We start from the raw sequence: 18,755 nt of genomic DNA on the forward strand, positions 1-18,755 counted from the left end.
CTAATCTGCTATTTGTGCCTGGTCAGGAAGGGAAGGTGATCCAGTAGCCGCAGCCCCCCCAGTGACACAAGTACGTTCCCAGTGGTGTTTGTGTTGCGTTCAGGGTTGCGTGTGAAGCGAGCTGCTCGCATGTGACCCCTGCTGACCCCTGGTTGCCGCTCCTGTCGTGACCCCACCCGGAAGAAAAGGCCCATGCAATTATATTACAAATACATACTTTTAAAATGTATTATATTACAAATAAATACTTTTAAAATGTATTATATTATAAATATATACTTTTAAAATGTATTATATTACAAATAAATACTTTTAAAATGTATTATATTACAAATACATACTTTTAAAATGTATTATATTACAAATAGATACTATTTAAAATGTATTATATTACAAATACATACTTTTTTTTTCAATGTATTTTTAATAAATGGAATAACTAAATGATGTAAAAGTAAATGATGCACAAGTCTATTATTAGTACTTGGTACTTTCGTAAAAGCAGTAAGATGTACTGTGTTCATTGTAAGCGTTTGTGTAGTTGTGTTTTTGAGTATGCATTAAAAAAGCATTTACATTTTTCATTCATCAGAAACATATCAGGATCTTTCCTTCAAAATAAAGGGTATTTTTTTCCAGAAAGAAACTCGTTTTTAAAAGATATGTTTTTGAAAGAACCTTCATATGTTCTTTGAAAAAACTCAAGCATTTCTGAGAGAACAAAGTTGTGTATTTTCAAGAAATACATAATATATGTGCAGTACATGCAGTACACGCAGTACATGCAGTATACATTGAAGGAAAAAGTCTCAGCCTTTATTCTTGATAGTGTACTACTTTATTCCCTTCGTACGATTACTATTTTCAAACCAGCACATTCGCTCTCGGTACTTCTCGTCTTTTGACAAACCTTCTCGGCGTGGGAGACGTTCCCAAGCGAGCGAGACTGAATGACGTTCCCGATGAGCTGCTGATGCGATGAAAGCGTCTCAAAAAGAAACCACGTCGGTGTTGTTTCTCGCCATCTTCCTTCCTGGTGCCGTCATGTGACTCAGGAAGTCGCTCCAGGCCTGAGTGCATTCCAGCGCTTCATCCTGTGTGTCCTGATGCTAACCTCTGCTAACCTACAGCAGCACGGTCGCCGCTCCACTCACTTCCTGGACGATCATGTGATCTAACAAGCTTCCTGCACTCGAGCCTTCTGGCGTAGAGCCGCAACAATGCAGGAATACACTGTTTCTCTCCGTGGGGGCAACTAGCACGGGTTCTCCCTTGGCCAATCGTATGCTGTAAAAAAAAATAATTAAAAAAAGCATGCGAAATTGCACAAAAAAAAATCATCAAAACAGCGAGGCCGCAAAAGGAGAACCGCGATGTAGCGAGGGAGCACTGTACCGCTTTTCTACATTGCCTTTACAATTCTATGGTTATCGTCGCATTTCCCCTTTATTGCGGTGGCGGCGGCATCAGCCAAGTGCTGCAAAAGTGGCCCAAGCGCTTTTCTCGTAACGGGACTTTTGACCTCGCAGCGTTCATACTTTTTACGATACGTGGATTACGTAGCATAACAGTTGTCTAGCGATATTACGAGGATGTGATACGTTACGTAATAGTCATCATTGTCGGAAGAGTCTGACCCTAGCGCCTCGCAACGTTCCTGCTTCTTTCTCCCGTAAAGTTACGCAACGTATATGACGTAGTATCGCAGTTTTCTGGCGATATTACGACGGTGCACCACTTTTCTACGTCACATTGAGCTCTATGGTTATCGTCGCATTTTGTCTATTTTGCAGTGCCGGCATCACAAAAAAAGCCAAAAAAACATGCGACAGAAGTAATCTAAGCTTTTTTTCTCCAACTTGTTTTTCCGTAACATGACTTCCTACTTCATCCTCCTTTTTCTCGGAACGCTACGATACGATGCCTACTTTATATTACGCAGCGATGTTTTTATGTCCCATTTCCAGTTCTATGGTTATCGTGGCATTTTCCCTATTTTGCTGCGGTGGCCTCACAAATAAAGCGAAAGCAAAAGTTGCCGACGACTTCATGCGCGGCTACGGTTCAAGCGACAAAGTCTTGTGCGTCTTTAGAGACAAAGTTTGCCCCAAAATGGTGTTCGAACTGTGAATTGAGTGCCGGACTTTTTCGAGGCGTGTGTGGCTGCTGCTCCCAACCCTGCAGCTTCTTGACGCTGCGAGTCCAGCATAGACAGCACTTTGTTATTGCGTCTTTATTTCAGGCTTTCCTTTGTTGGCTTTGTTCAGATGGACGCGAGATGAGAGAAAGTGACAGCTTGACGAGGAGAACTAATCCTAATTTCGCACTGCGCAGGTCTTGCAGGCACGGTGCGTGACTGGCGGAGGCAGAGGACGACCAGTTCGACTTGTTTTTTTTTTTTAAGTCCACTTTTCGTAACTTGTTTTTGCGCTGTGCCGCTGCAGGATTGTGCTCGCCTGCCACGCTCGGCTCCTGCAAGAGTGGCACATTGCATGACTCCAAAGCCGCCAGATCCTCGCCTGTGTGCGGGCAGCTGCTAATAAGTGACGCCTTCGTGCAGGAACAAACACAAGACGTGGTGCCCTCCTTTGTTCTGCAACTTTAAGACCCTTGTGTCTTTTCCAGCGGCTGCCGCCTTCGCGTGACTTGACCAAGCAGATTTAGGATTGTCCGCAAGTCCGAGACCCTCCCCTCCTCTGGACCCAGCCTCCGCTTCTCACGCAAGCTGCTCGCACCCGCAGACGCACCGAGCCTCCACTGACACGACCAGTGGGCCAGCCAGGACCACCGCCAACTGTTGACCACAGTAGAACATGCTGATATTGTTAATTATGGTGATATCACATGATATAAAGTATTATACAGCTCCCCATCGACATCAGTATCCATTTGTAGACAACATGAATCAATATCACAGCACATTCGATGGCGGTACAATTAGTCCCACGTGATATACTGCACCTGTACTCACGTCCTCACTACAGGATCTTTGCAATTCATCCCAAAAACAGCAGAGTGATCCTGTCATATCAAGGATCTTTGACAAGCGTTTTTTGCCACAGGTCACCAAAAACAGCACATTGCGCCTGTCGTATAGAGGATCTTTGACGATGATAAAACTACTGCTTGTGTTTCCAGTATGTACAGTATAAGCTGCTGTGTATCGTGTGTATACGTTTACTTAGTGTGGCGCTAAAGTAACACAGTTTGGCTCACGTATGAGGCAGCAGTATTATGCTGGTACAAAAACAAGACCGAATGTGATGAAAATGCGTCGTGATAATGTGGGACTGACACACAGTAAGCCTGTACGAAAGCTACGCTGTCCTGTACGGAAGGGTACTCGAGGAGATTCCCGTGTTTTTATGTACTGTCCCAATCGTGGCACCAAATGAGCCAGCAAGAGTTTGTTCACTCTGTGCACCTTTTAAACACGAGCATTAATCATTAACAACGTCATCAAAGCGATACGTTTCTCTCTCACGCGCATCTCAGCAGGGGTCAACCTGACCAAGACGTCGTTTCTTCTCTTCGCTGGACCACTTCGAGCATCATTCTTCTGGCAATACACATTTCCAGCTTTCTCCTCCTGACGTGACCACTTGAATGTCATAAGATCAGGTTTTCACCCAAACACACGTTCCCCTTTTATTCCCCCAGCATGATGACCATCATCCTGCCCGTCACGTTGGCGCTTTATCTCATCACGTTACACGTTAATCTTGTAATACTATCAGTTATCTCTCCTAACAGTGTTTTGCTAGTAGCGTTACAACTTTTTTCTTCTGACATCTCAATTTGTTGGCCTAACTCATTTTGTCTTGTAGCATCACGACTGTAATCTGGCAACATTCCGGCTTCATGTGTCATATTCCAACCCTTCCTGGAACATGATGACCACCACTTCCGGACCTTACGAATTCAAGCTCGTAGCGTGGCAGCTTTTGTTTCGTAACCTCACAACTTTTTTCTTGTAACATTGCAACCTTTTTCTTGTAACCTTCCGACCTTTTTCTCCTAACATGACAACTTTTTTCTTGTAACATTATAACTTTTTTCTCATAATATTACAAGATTTTTCTCGCAACGTGACAAACTTTTTCTCGTAACAATATAACTTTTTTCTCATAAACTTCCGACCTTTTTCTCATAACATGACAACTTTTTTCTCGTAGCATTACAACTTTTTTCTCGTACATTATAATATTTTTCCTGTAACATTACAACTTTTTTCTTGTAACATGACAACATTTTTTGCGTGACATTGCAACTTTTTTCATGTGACATGACAACTTTTCTTTCCGTAAAAGTGCAACTTTTTTGACGTGACACGATATCTTTTTTTCTTGTAGCATTGTGACTTTAATCTGGTAACGTTCCGATTTACTACGTGTAATATTCCAACCCGTCTTGTACCAGTGTACCACAGTTTGAATTGTGAATGAAATCTCATAACATTACAAATGAAATCTCATAATATCGTAACGTGACAAATTAAATCCGAACATGACAACTTTTTTAGAACCTGCTAACCTCACGACTTGAGATGTGTGACACGTCTTGTAACATCATCGCCACCATCCTGTAACATAAGGAATTCCATCTCGGAACATTACAAATTAAATGTCTTTTTTCATAAAACATTTTTCTCGTCATTGTGACTTTGTGTGCGTCACGTTACACCTCTTTTTTGGGAACATCATGACATGACCCTGGTAGTAATCTGACGTAATGTAATGTACAGGATGTAACGTGACCATCATTTTGCAACACTTTTTTCTTGCAACATTACAACTTCATCTTGTAACTTTAACCTTGGGTTTAGGTTGATACTTTTTTGCTTCTGAGGATTTTTATTATCGCCTCTTAACTTTACAACTTTTTGTATGTTTGGGGAAAATACACTGACATGTCATATGAAATCAAAAGAATAAAAATAGTATTCTTATTAGTAGTAGTACATCAGATAGCACGGCGGTTACTGTGAATGTTTCCCTAAGGAAAGAGGGGAAAAAAAGTTGTATTGAACTCGTCTACCCTTACAGTTGCATGCTCACAGCCCCCACCCCCGCCCGCCCCCAGCATGGTTACCTCAAAGGGGAAGTGAGGGTTTGATCACTGCGCTCTCACGCAACTGGTCAATGTTTAACTCCCGCTAACAGGTACAAGCACGCAATGGCATTCGACTGCTTTATCAGGACTTAAAGCTGCCTGGGTGGTAGATGTTGTCACCCAGATTCCTCCGGTGGACTCCACGTGCATGATTGGACCGTGGACACCCCCTGCCCAAAGCCAAAATTGCCGTCAAAAGATATTGGGGTTATTTTTGCATGAAGAAACACAAGTTGGCAGTGAAAATAGCCGAGTCGGTCATTGGTGATGTGCACATTTACCGTTTGAAGCACGTCCACTTAAGAGCGTAATAATGTAATCATAGCGGCCCTCGCGCTGCACACATCAAAGTGCGTCAAGCACACTTACAAGGTGTTATCACAGCGGCTGGAAATGAGACCCGGCCAACGACTGGCCATTACGGCTTTATCAACAGCATAAAACGCCCTTAAAGGCCATAAAAACTTTGTGGCAGACCGCTTCTGCGTACTGTTAGTGAGTGTTTCAAAACGCACACACACCTTTTCAGTGCACGAGGCTTCATTCATGGCAAACAGAGAAGGTGGGGGGAGGGAGGGAGGGCGATTACATCATGGGCTCCAGCCAATCAAGTTGAGGAGCACGCTATAAAGCAAGAGCCCTTTCTCTCTTTTGGGGACACAAGGAGCGTAAAGTTGCACTCAGCTTGGCGAAATTTTGACGTCTTTGCAGGTAAGCGCACTTTCTACACAGAAGGCTGGTTTTTATTATTACTTTTTAACTATCATAGCTTCTCCGTCTTGATACGTTTTGCACAAGGCATCACTTTGCATACAAGGTATCGCCATGTGACACCCCGTGGAGTTGTCAGCTCACTCTCACTCTCCTGCTGCACAGAAAAAAGGGAACATTTGTCAAAACGTGCACCCCTGCTGTGATGCGTGTGCTGTTATTTTTCTGACAAATACAACAAACGGTGGCATCGTTATTAAACCCTAAAGTTTAGTAGTTGTATGCATCTTCACGGGACGGACAAGCACATGTCTGTAAAACCCCAGCAAGATTGGTTGAAAAGCACGGCCGGCATCCAGCAAAGCGTCTTTGCAGGGCACCTCCGGGACTTAGCAGCTAATTTCCCATAAGTCATCGGCCATTTGTCATTTTGCACAATGCATCGGTTTGCACGCCTGAAAGCAACGGAAGTCGCTGCTTTACACTCCGCAGCAGCTCGCCAGCATGTTGCGCAACCGTCTCATGTTCCGCCTCTTTCATTCCCAGGTGCTGCGGAAGCCAGGAAATCATGGTGCTAATGACGATGCCCTTTTTCGGACCCGTGTCCGTATCGGAGAGCTTAGTGGCGGTGACGACGCTATGCCTGGTCTACCTGATGCTCAAGTCTTTCCGCAACGTCATTCCTGAGGGCCTCATGCGTCTCCCCGGTCCCAGGCCCCTTCCCATCATCGGGAACATGCTGGAGATGGGCAGCAGGCCCTACCTGAGTCTCACCGCCATGAGCAAACGATACGGACCCGTGTTCCAGATCCAGATCGGCATGCGTCCCGTGGTGGTGCTGAGCGGCAGCGAAACGGTCCGACAGGCTCTCGTCAAGCAGGGCGAGGACTTCGCCGGCAGGCCCGACCTGTACAGCTTCCGCTTCATCAACGACGGCAAGAGTCTCTCCTTCAGCACAGACCAGGCTGGCGTCTGGCGGGCTCGCCGGAAGCTGGCCTACAGCGCCCTCCGCTCCTTCGCCACGCTGGACGGCACCACGCCGGAGTACTCGTGCATGCTGGAGGAGCACATCTGCAAAGAGGGCGAGTATCTGATCAAACGACTCAACAGCGTCATGAAGACCGACGGCGGCTTCGACCCCTTCCGCCACATCGTGGTCTCGGTGGCCAACGTCATCTGCGGCATGTGCTTCGGCCGCCGCTACGACCACGACGACCAGGAGCTCGTCAGCCTGGTGTACCTCAGCGACGAGTTCGGCAAAGTGGTGGGCAGCGGCAACCCCGCCGACTTCATCCCGGCGCTCCAGTTCCTGCCGAGCGCGACGATGAGGAAGTTTGTCAGCCTCAACAACCGCTTCAACGACTTCGTGCAGAAGATTGTCAGCGACCACTATACCACCTTTAACAAGGTACGGTCATATGATTCTTCTCCTGACCCGCTGCACAAAAATGGGTGAAAATGAGTCAAAGCATGCACCCCTACTGTGTTTCCTGTGCTATTATTTTTCTGACAAATGCACCACATGGTGGCGCTGATATTAAACCCCAACCTTTGATTAACTGCTATTAAATACTCTCTATAACCCCCCCGATCCGTAACGTTAGGATGTTTTGCCGAATCACTGCAAAATTTGGTACACAACTTTAGAAGTCGGGCAAGAACATGTGAGCAAAATTTGAGCACACTGGTTGAAAAACATGGCCGCCATCAAACAAAACGTCCGACCTCCGGGACTTAGCAACTACTTGGCTGTAAGTCATTGACCATTTGTCTAATGATGAATAACTTTCGGGTGTTTTGCGGAATCACTGCAAAATTCGGTACGCACCTTTAGATGACGGACAAGCATGTGTGAGAAAAATTTGAGCAACATTGGTTGAAAAACATGGCCGCCATCAAGCAAAACGTTCGACCTCAAGGACTTGGCAAGAAATTGGCCGTGAGTTATTGACCATTTGTCTAATGATGATCAAATTTGGAGGATATCTGTTTTACACGTATCCTAGCATGTTTTCCGAACCATTTTGACCACAAATGTCATTGACAGTCATATGAGAAAACCGGATTGCCTTCTGCTCCTTTTCAACCATCCATTTTGTCGTGTTTATCGATCCTCGTTCAGGACAACATCCGAGACATCACCGACTCCCTCATCGATCACTGCGAGGACAGGAAGCTGGACGAGAACTCCAACATCCAGGTGTCGGATGGGAAGATCGTCGGGATCGTCAACGACCTCTTCGGAGCAGGTGAGTTGTAATTTGTGGAAAACCTCCTGGAGATGACTTGTGACTGAACAAAGCATGCTGGATTCTCTTTCAGGCTTTGACACCGTCTCAACCGCCCTGTCCTGGGCAGTCATGTACTTGGTGGCTTATCCAGAGCTCCAGGAACGACTTCATCAGGAACTCAGTGAGTACCGGTCAGGATTCAGTTGAGGAATTCCCCGCCGCACCCCCACCCGCCTTCTACTCACATCACCTTGTCATTTCCAGAGAACAAAGTGGGACTTCACCGCACTCCTCTTTTATCCGACAAAAGCAGCCTGCCCCTCCTGGAGGCCTTCATCCTGGAGATCTTTCGTCACTCTTCATTTGTGCCCTTCACCATCCCCCACTGGTGAGCTTCATGCGGCTGCAGGTGTGTGATGCTATCACGAGGGTTGGACGTGTGATTAATGACCTTCAATGTCCGTCCAGCACCACAAAGGATACATCTTTGAACGGCTTCTTCATTCCTAAAGACACCTGTGTCTTCATCAATCAGTGGCAGATCAACCACGACCTGTAAGTAAAGTTGTGCTTATTTTACCAAAGAGCTTATTTGCGATATGAACCATGACCGTGTCTTCTCTCCATTCAGCGACCTATGGAAGGATCCGTCGTCCTTCGACCCGGACCGCTTCCTGAGCGCCGATGGCACGGAGCTCAACAAGGTGGACGGGGAGAAGGTGATGATCTTCAGTTTGGGCAAGCGCCGCTGCATCGGCCAGGTCATCGCGCAGCAGGAGGTCTTCCTCTTCTTGGCCATCTTGGTGCAGAAGCTGCAGTTCCACGCCGTACCCGGGGAAGCTGTGGACATGACGCCCGAGTACGGCCTCACCATGAAGCACAAGCGCTGTCAAGTGAGGGCCGCCATGCGACAACACGACGAGTGAAGATGAAGTTTTTAAACGTGTAACGCTGTAAGGCTGCATAGGTCAGGGTCAAGGCGATGCACTCAGAATGTAAGGCCAGGGACGCTGAATTTAAGCCACGACGTTGTCTCCCATTTGTGGTTTTGGGTCCTTGAGATCCTCTGTCGGAGATGCCTTTGCATCCCAGAATGTGCAAACCACAAGGAGATGACTTCTTTGGCTTTGCGTTTAATTAAGCCTCTGCCACCTGCATCTTCTCCTGTGAATGCAATAGATATGGACTTTTATGTATCTGAAACCCATGTCATGTCAACCATGTCACACGGAAGCTATGTTTGTATCCCAAAATGTGATTTGTATCAAGCTGTTTGTCATTTTTTTAAGTAATTGTATGTGCCTAATATTTGTACATAGTTGAGGGGAAATTGCTGCTGTGTGTGTGTGTGTGTGTGTGTGTGTGTGTGTGTGTGTGTGTGTGTGTGTGTGTGTTGCGTGTGTGCTTGTTTTTCCAGGATACCAAAACAGTGATTTTTGTTGTTGTTGTTTATTTGTAACCCAACAGTAAGCTAGACAATTTTACATTTCTTTTTGTAATAATGTATCTATGATGGTGTGTGTAAAACACACAAATACAATAAAATCTGCTATAATATCAAATGAAATGTTTCTTCATTTAAAAATAATAATATAATGAGTAATATTTATTCATACATAATCTAAATATAGAAACATATAATATAAATATATATATATATATAAAATAATAAAACTCATATTATGTATGTTTGATGTGTAAATATAATGGCTAATAATGATAAAATAAACGAAAGTCGCCTTACACGAGTGACGTCACGGAACCTGCGATCATAACAAACGCACGTGGCACTCGTGGAGGAAGTGACGTCGTGAACCAACCCGGACATACCAACACATGCGGAAACATGGCTGGTTGCGACTTCATTACCGGCAATTCATAAATGTCACATAAAAACGTCAAGGTAACAGTTCGTATAATTACATTTGAATGAAGTCGGTCTCAGACAAGCTATTAAATCATTTTAAACGGCAGCTTGGACATCCAAAAAACATGAGTAGCGACAGCGGAGCTAACTAGGCTAATCTACGCTAAGCTAGGTCGCATACGTTTCATCCATGAGTGGCCACTCCTACTCATGATGCTGTGCACGGTATTTTGTTGCTTTCTTAAGGAATGTTTTTACCCCTGATGGCTTCTGTAGTATCATATGTACTGCATGCTGCATATTGAGTCTCACAATAACGAAAATTACATATTTTTATTTTGAACACTGTACAAACCGCATACTGACATTTAAAAAGATGTCAACAACTTCTCTATTTTCCTTCCTTCACCGCTGCTTAAGCTATATCCACCATTTATTTATGAACTGTCAAAGTGTTTACTCCAGTGTCTACTTTTTACTCATTCATCCTTAATATCTTTACCCTTTCTAAATGGTACATATTACTCATTACTCATTACTCATATTACATTTTAACGTATTTCCTCGTGTTCCTGCACATTGCACAAAATGCTGTGTACTATCAGTTTTTTTTTATTTTTATGCTAATATTTGCTTATTAGTGTTTAATTATTTCAACATCTTTTCTTTATTTTGCTTCATCACTGCATCTATGCATTGCCACTCATTCTCTATGACATGGAGAGGACTAAATAATATCTGCTTCTTCCCTCGCCTTTTAGGACATGTTGAGTTGTGAAAATGTCACCGCTTAAGTAACTAGAAAGCACTCGGAGAGCGCAGACCTCCACCAAGCGCTGTCGTTCCGCCCATATTGTGATTTACACCATAAATATCAGTCCTACATTTGTTTATCCACATATTTGGATCCCTTGACCGTGAAAACATACCATTAGCAATTGGAGTCGTAATGATATCAATATTAGTTCAGTAGTTATTCACAAAATTAAGACTAAAGAGATGATCATCGACCCAAGAACAAGGGAAAAGGAGCCGCATAGACCCCTGTTTATTGATGAGACTGAGGTGGAGAGGGTGAAAACCTTCAAGTTCCTTGGCACACACATCAGCGAGGACCTCACCTGGTCTCACAACACCCAACAAATTCTGAAGAAGTCCCAAAGGAGACTGTACTTCCTGAGAAGACTGAGGAAATTTGGCATGTCCACCACAATCCTGAGTTGCTTCTACAGATGCACTATGGAAAGTGTCCTTACCGCCTCCATCACTGTTTGGTACGGTAACTGTACAACACGTGATAGGAAGGCACCCCAGCGGGTGATCAAGACCTCACAGAACATTGTTGGGGCAGCCCTCCCCTCACTGCAAGACATTTATACATCTAGAGTCCTACGCAGAACACACAACCTCATCAAGGACAGCACACATCCACAACACTCATTATTCACACTCCTACCGTCAGGCAGACGCTACAGGAGTTTGAAGTCCAGGACCACAAGGCTGGCAAACAGCTTTTACCCACAGGCCATCAGGCTTATCAACGAAGCACTCGCACACGCCGCACGCAACACACGCACACACTCATAGCACTTTATTTCTTTATTTCTTTATTTATTTGTATTATTTGCTTGTATTAATGTCTCTTCTGTTGTTGTTGCTTAATTTATTGGTATTTATGTTTATGTGTTTATGTTTCTTATGTTCTTATTCTTTCTTGTGTTTCCTTTCTTTTCGTGGGAGAATGAACAGAATAAGATTTTCATTGCATGGTATAACTGCTGTTTTACCATGCACATGACAATAAAACTCTTGAATCTTGAATCTTGAAAAATGGCATTTTCCGTAATGGCGGTTTTCTTGTGGGTCTAGCGCCATAGCTGTCTAAGATCCAACAAATCCAGATTCCACAGTGTCCTGGCGATATCTAATGGTGTTTGTTGCGCATTTATAGCTTCATGTGTTGTCTTCCTAGGATGAAAATTCCAAAAGGTCCCCTATTTTTTCATATTCTGGATCACAGTATCTGCAATTATTCCATTATCTGGATCAGTCTTTGATATTTTGTATACAACCTGTTGGAAACTTGACCTCTATTTTTTCCCCAAGTGCTCTGACCATTTTTTGTTTTTTGTGGAGTTATATGCACAAATGGCGAAAATGGTCCTATCTCGCAATGTTAAAGAATCCTTGAAAAAAAATTCCTGGCTCCAGACTGTCATCTGGATCGCCCCCAAAATGTAATCAGTTCTACCATATCCCATTTTCGACAGTTCCTAAAAATTTCATCCACAAACATAACATATCTTTTGCTTTGTTTAGCTCTTGTGTAGGTTTTGTTTTTCACAACATCCATTGAAAATAGACATGTTGCATACGTTTGTCAACGTCTTTCGGTGTAACCTGCATACGTGCTAACTGAGTGTCCCTTTCTGCGACGTGCACGCTCGTTTCCAAAAACAGATGTGTGGTGATTAATGTTGTGTCTTGTGCTGCAGCGATAGGAAGCAGGGAGCAGCAGGGGCCGCACACTGTTTGGCCAATGTTGTGTCTATCATCGCAGGGCTGCTGAGGTTATCCGGGACGTCGTCCGGTGGTCGGCACGTGGGGGTCAGCGGCTCACCTCGTGAGGTTGCGTGCAGGTAAGAAAGTGTGGGGATGTTTCTTCTCGCAGGTTGTCTCACAAGACGTTTCGCCTCCATTCAGTGCCCTGAGATTATAACTGCAATATTTAGAGAAAATGCAGCCAAGATTTTTTTTAGACGACTACATAGATGACTAGATACGACAGTATTAGGGCCACTTTGGAAAAGAATCAGAGATTTCAAGAATGAAGTCATAAATTACGAGAAATAAGTTGAAAATGTAGGAGAAAAAAAGTCGTAATATTATGAGAGTTGTAAATTTACGAGAAAAACAGTCGTACATTTACGGAGAATAAAGTCATAAATGTACGACAAAAAAGTCACAAATTTACGAGAATAAGGTTGTAAATGTACGCAAAAAAGTAATAAATTTCAAAGAAAAAAAGTCATATTATTACGAGAATAAAGTCGTACAGTTAGGAGAAAAAAGGTCTTAAATTTATGAGAAAAAAATCATAAATTTACAAGAATAAAGTTGTAAATTTACGAGAAAAAGTCATACATTTTTCAAGAATAAGGTTGTGAATGTACGAGACAAAAGTTGTACATTTATAAGAAAAAAAGTCGTAAATTTCTGTGAAAGAAGTCATAAATTTATGAGAATAAAGTCGGAAATTGACGATAAAAAAGTCATAAGTTTACAAGAATAAAGTTGTAAATGTGCAAGAAAAAAGTCTTAATTTTTTGTTGTAAATGCACGAGAAAAAGTCATAAATTTACGAGAATAAAGTTGTAAATGTAGGAGAAAAAAAGTCATAACTTTACGAGAAAAATGTTGTAATATAATGAGAATAAAGTCGTAAATTTACAAGAGAAAAGTCGTAAATTTACGAGAATAAAGTTGTAAATGTGAATATCGTAATATTACGAAAAAATTGTAAATGTTAATAACGTAATATTAATACTTTTTTTCTAAAATGTATGATTTTTTCTCGTACATTTCCGAAAAAAAGTCGTATACAAAGTGGTAATGTGAGGTGTGACGGTGTCATCCGTGTCAGAGGGAAAAAAGAGCACAGCTCTTCAGGAAGGAAGGAAACTTTCCTCTTGCTTCAGGCAAGCTTTTATTTATAACCTGGCAGCTTTTAAGACTTTTTAAGACTTTTTGTTCTGGTAAATTTACGACTTTATTCTCGAAATCCCAGATTATTTTAATGCTCCGTGGTGACAGGCACGTAATGACAAACGGATGTGCCAGATGCGTCGTCGTGCTGCAGGTGTAAGTAAATCCATTGTGAAAATGACGTGCACGTGCTCCATGGCCCAGTATGCAAATTAGACGAGGACGTCGGGTGTTATATGATGTTAGATGTTACACATGATGCAAAGCTTGGAGCTGTAAATCAATGAAGACGTCGTCGGAGGGCCCGGCGTAGCGTGGTTGTCCATTATCTGGTACGTCCGTCCGCGTTCATCCGTCATAGAGCTAGCTTGCAGCACCACATTTGTTTTCCCGCAACAGCAGACTCTGTTGTGTTTTTTGCCGATTCATTGTGAAACTGGATTTCACCAACCAGCACGGGAACTTATCGACAGGGATTTATTTTTAGGCCTGGTTGAGCTCATCCTGCAGATGATGTACGTAATAGAAGGAAACGTGACACGTCGTCATTTCTTACATTACACAATGACTCGGCACGGCGCTTTTTGACGGAGAAGCGAGCGCGAAAATAGCATTTCCATAGCGTGCGCGGTGTTCCCGGCCAAGGACGTAACTGAAGTTGTTCTTGTAGCCGAAGGGAAAGAACAAAGTGGCTGGAAAGCTGCCAGTGTCAAACAATGTAAAGCCAATTCATTCTACCAGTTTGACTCGCTATTATTTTTCTTTCTGTTTTCACTGCAAAAACACCTGATGACAGACTTAAGGGCAGACGTGTCTGAAGCTTGTATAAAACATTTCATGACCTGATGAAGAAGATTAAGCCGGCTCAGACCTTACTTTTAAGGACCGGTAAGCCACTTGTGCAGGACGAGCAGTAATAATAACTGCCTTACAAGTAGGCCTGCCACCATAATCAATAAATCAACTAGAAAAGCACTCGGAGAGCGCAGACCTCCGCCAGGCGCCATTGTTGCCCCCCTATTATTGTGATTGACACCATAAATAAACAGAGGACCACCCATGTTGTTGTTTCACACGAAGACATGATGAGTTTTGTTTTTGCTCTTGTCTTTAGGGGGTGTCTGACATTGGGCTTGAATACAGGAATTACCATCGCCAGCTAGCGGCCCAGCATGCACGCGACGGCGCTTTCGGTCAACATGTTGCTCGGCCTTCCCCGAGTAGATAAGCATTTCCAAGAGTCAGCAGGAAGTGTGTGGTGCACATCTCATCGGTTAAACGCAGTTCACTTTCACACGCAAGATCTGCAAACAATGGAGGGTTGGGGGTCGAAGGTCACGAGAGTTGCCCGCTAATATTTTAAGGGATGCTCTTGTTGTTGCTAAAAATGACCTGCAGGATTTTCATGCACATAGTAGGATTGTCCATTTGTCCGCGCCATTGCTTTGAAGGGATTCTGTAGGGCAGGGGTGTACAAACGTTTTCCAGCGAGGGTTGCATGCGCAAGTATTGAAGGGTGGGGGGAGCACTTTGCTACATTTTATACATTAAAGATGTAATGTAATGTAACGAATGTAATGTATATGTAATATGCTAAGCTATCTGAAGAAAACAGCTTCGTTTTGTGCTTCTAGGTGACAACGCTACTGAGTGCAATATCGACTGATATACTGGACAATATGCCGAGGGCCAATAAAAACAGGCTGCAGGACACAAATGGTCAGGTCAAATGCCCCTGAAGTAGTTCAGTTCAGAATTTGACCATTTCCTGGAGAAAATATGCATTTTGTGTACCAAATGGTCCATTCTGGATTTGTGTTTTGCTTTTTTTTTTTTTAATTTTGGCCTTATATGCATCACCGTCATCTGACCTCACCAAACCTTCCCTTTTTGCTTTTTCTTTGGCTTTTTTAAAACGGCATTTACAGTGGTGCCTCGGTTAACGTTGTTAATCCATTCCAGAAGGGCGACTCAAACCAAAACGGACTCTGACCAAAGCAAATTTTCCCAATAGAAAATCATGTAAATCCAGCTCATCCGTTTCAGACACCCAAAAATGTTAACACAAAACACATTTTAAAGACAATAGTTATATTTTGGACGCTAAACATGCGGGCGAGCGCAAGCCAAGGCAAAATTTTACCACAAATTTTAGATGTTAACCGGAAAACGTGCTAACCGGGGCGGATGTTAACCAAGGTACTACTGTATTCCAGAAGAAGGAAGCGCCTTAACAAGGTTTGTTGAAGTGTAGCATACAGGAAGCTTGTAGCATCTTGTAGCATCGGACGCAACCTTGAATATTCATCATTAAACCTGTATTATTTTTGTACTTCTTAATATTAACGGGGGTTAACTTATTTTTACACTTAGTATTAATGCAGTATTAATCCTGCATTTCAAAATGTATGATATATATGAAAATAAAGTCTGAATTTTCCATATTTAGGGAAAACAAACCTAGATTTCAAGGCTTAAGTTGTAAATATATGAAAATAATTCCTAATTTTAAATTCTAGATTTTGAGATCAAAAGTAAAAATATATGAGAATAAAGTCGTAATTTTGCCATATTTCGGGGGAACAAAGTCCAAGGTGTCTGGATTAAAGTCGTACATTTGTGAGAATGAAGTTGTAATTTTGCTCCCAAAGATTTCAAAATTAAGAGTCCCAAATCTCAGAGAATGAAGTCGGAATTTTGCCACATTTTGGGGAAAAGAAAATCCTAGACATTGAGATGAAAGTTGTAAATCCAAGAGAATGAAATCGTAATTGTGAAACATTTGGGAATAAGGAGGTAATGGCATTTGTCCAACGTGCCAATACCACTCAGCTCTTTGGACACCCTTGCTGCACGTAGGCTAAGTCTTTATTTTGCGTCCTGTTGCTGTGTGTCGGTTTAGATGCTCCGGCATGACACCAAAAGGCACCCGCCCCCTGAAAATTCCCATAGCGTGCTAGCGACTCGTACCAAAGTTCCCCTTGACAATACGTGTGTGACTAAGATCAATAAACATTCCCCCTCCTCTCTCTGCTCCTCAAGAGAAGGTTACGCCGAGCTCGTGTCCTCCTCCTCTCCTAATATACATTCCCTCCTGCCCAGCACAGGAAACCAGACCCCCCCACCCCTCCACCCTCCCAAGACAGGAAGCCGTGTGGTCCCAGAGTGCTCGGAAAAGGCCGGCGTGATATCAATTGTGGAAGCAATGTTTATCCTCTTGAGTTTTTTTATTTTAATCTCCAGCTCTCAGGCGTGTGGCCGGGGGGCCGGGGGGCCAACGTGCCGAGTGGCCCGGGCGGGGCGGTCGCCTTCACACGCGATGCCATGCTCTCGACAAGACCCCCGCCTGCCTTGCCCGCCCCTCCTTCGGGCCACAAACGAGGGAAATTAGGGTGGGCCCTCTCCAGCTGCTGGACTTGAGGAATGTTCTTGAATGATATCTGCCATTGATCTGTGTGGGAGAACGGGATGGCAATTCTCCAGAGGTCAAGCGAGGGACTGGCCTCCAAACGGTGATGTGAATTCCATGAGGGCCAACCCCCCCGCAAGTAGGGCCCTTTCCCCGTTAACGGAATGGCGTAATTGGCCAATAAAAACGGAATTCACTGTAAAACGCGGAATCTTGCAGAAAGTGACATAATGTGAATGAAATGATGTCATCGTGAGGATAAGGAACGTTCGCGGTGTGGGGAAGTATTTCCCTGGCGGACCGCTCACCCAGACACTAACCCGCACCCTCCCGAACTAAACACACCCAAACAGCGGCTGAAAAACACCGGCGAGAGTTGGCGAAAAACCTCGGAGCGTGCATGGAAGCTACAACAACGCGTTCATGCCTCTTTCACGTTTTCTTGCACTAGCGGCAAAAACAGGGGATGATGCAACTCTCCACTAATGCATTTCACTTCAGAGCAACCTTAAGCCGTAAAAACGGCCACAAGGTGGCAGAAGTGCCTTTGATGAGAGCCCGGCAGGGATCACGTGGACGCACAAATCACACATGACAGGAAGGAGGAAGTGAGAGAGCGTGGAGGCGTGCAGCCTGCAGAAGGTTACGCCTTGTACGGAAATAGGCACGCACACACACGCACACAGATTACAGTTCCAAATGTAATAACTGGAAATAATAATATAATATATAAAATATTATAATATAATAATAAAATAATCATGGTGTTGTAAAAACTACAGTATTTTGTGTTGTGGTATAGTTGTTTAGATATTTCAGCAGTCACAAAAGCAAAAAAAAAATGGTGTCCACGTGAACGTTATGCTTGAGATGTATCTTTTCACAAAAAGATGGTTTTCTTCCTTTTTTAGTCAGGAACTGAAATTTTCCTGAAACTTACCTATGTTCTACTGCTGATTACTAAAGAACGGACAAAGATAGACACAAACTCTATGTAGGGCTGGGCGATGTATTGATATTTTTAAAATATTGATATTTATTTGCAGCAAAAAGAAGCATATCCTTCATATCGATATAGACTGGATTTGATGCGAGGTCTCATGTTTTAAAATGGCGCCGCCCAAGTGGCAGTTAGTTACAGCAGCTCTGTATTTTGCTTGGTGTTTTTAGTGTTTGAAAGTGCTTTATTCGTACTTTCTTATTGTTTTTGTGCCATACCGACCCCTTAGGCTGTTCGTCTCGTTACGTCTGTAGCTTGCCTCTTGCTTGTTGCGGGAGACGCATTCATTCACGGCTCCATTGTTTACACGCGGGGGCAGCTGTTAGCTGTGAGCCACCGGGGATCCCCGCCGAGATACGGAGGAGTAGAGCGCCGACAGCGGAAAAGACATAAACCAGCATAAACCCCGGCGCTAACCCGGCTGCTGAGGGGCTACCGTGAGTGCAGCCTGGCTACAATTGAAGATTATATTTCACCTTTTCTACATTTATTTTTAAGAGAAAGGACTACTTTATTTCAGCGGCTATTTTTCCATACCATTTTTGACATTTGAATAAAAGAAGTTGGTACGCATATTTGGATTTGACTTTGTCTAACGTCACCTTGTGGAAAAAATACGGGGGTATCAAGCGTATATCAATATTCCACCTAAATATACGGGGATATGTCCGCATCGCCGGCCCTAGCCGGTACTCAGGGGTTGTCTTTTGAAATATGGCT

At 43.6% G+C, this 18,755-nt stretch overlaps 1 protein-coding gene and 1 long non-coding RNA gene across 3 annotated transcripts; both read left to right on the forward strand.

Annotated features, from left to right (window-relative positions):
* The first annotated feature begins 5,679 nt into the window (after positions 1 to 5,679).
* Positions 5,680 to 9,465, forward strand: LOC129178874 (cytochrome P450 1A1). Its single transcript, XM_054771521.1, has 7 exons — positions 5,680 to 5,823; positions 6,370 to 7,231; positions 7,946 to 8,072; positions 8,146 to 8,235; positions 8,319 to 8,442; positions 8,523 to 8,609; positions 8,686 to 9,465. Exons 2-7 carry the CDS (start codon positions 6,392 to 6,394, stop codon positions 8,978 to 8,980), a joined length of 1,563 nt encoding a protein of 520 aa, XP_054627496.1. The 5' UTR covers positions 5,680 to 5,823; positions 6,370 to 6,391; the 3' UTR covers positions 8,981 to 9,465.
* Positions 9,466 to 9,869: 404 nt separating this feature from the next.
* On the forward strand, positions 9,870 to 15,328 carry LOC129178710 (uncharacterized). 2 transcript variants are annotated; one of them, XR_008569830.1, is made up of 3 exons: positions 9,870 to 9,957; positions 12,482 to 12,560; positions 14,741 to 15,328. It is a non-coding gene; the product is annotated as an uncharacterized LOC129178710 (long non-coding RNA). The 2 variants fall into 2 exon arrangements; XR_008569831.1 differs by having other exon boundaries at positions 9,874 to 9,957; positions 12,417 to 12,560.
* The last annotated feature ends 3,427 nt before the right edge of the window (positions 15,329 to 18,755 follow it).

Source organism: Dunckerocampus dactyliophorus, chromosome 3 (assembly GCF_027744805.1).
Source record: "Dunckerocampus dactyliophorus isolate RoL2022-P2 chromosome 3, RoL_Ddac_1.1, whole genome shotgun sequence".
Lineage (NCBI taxonomy): Eukaryota > Metazoa > Chordata > Actinopteri > Syngnathiformes > Syngnathidae > Dunckerocampus > Dunckerocampus dactyliophorus.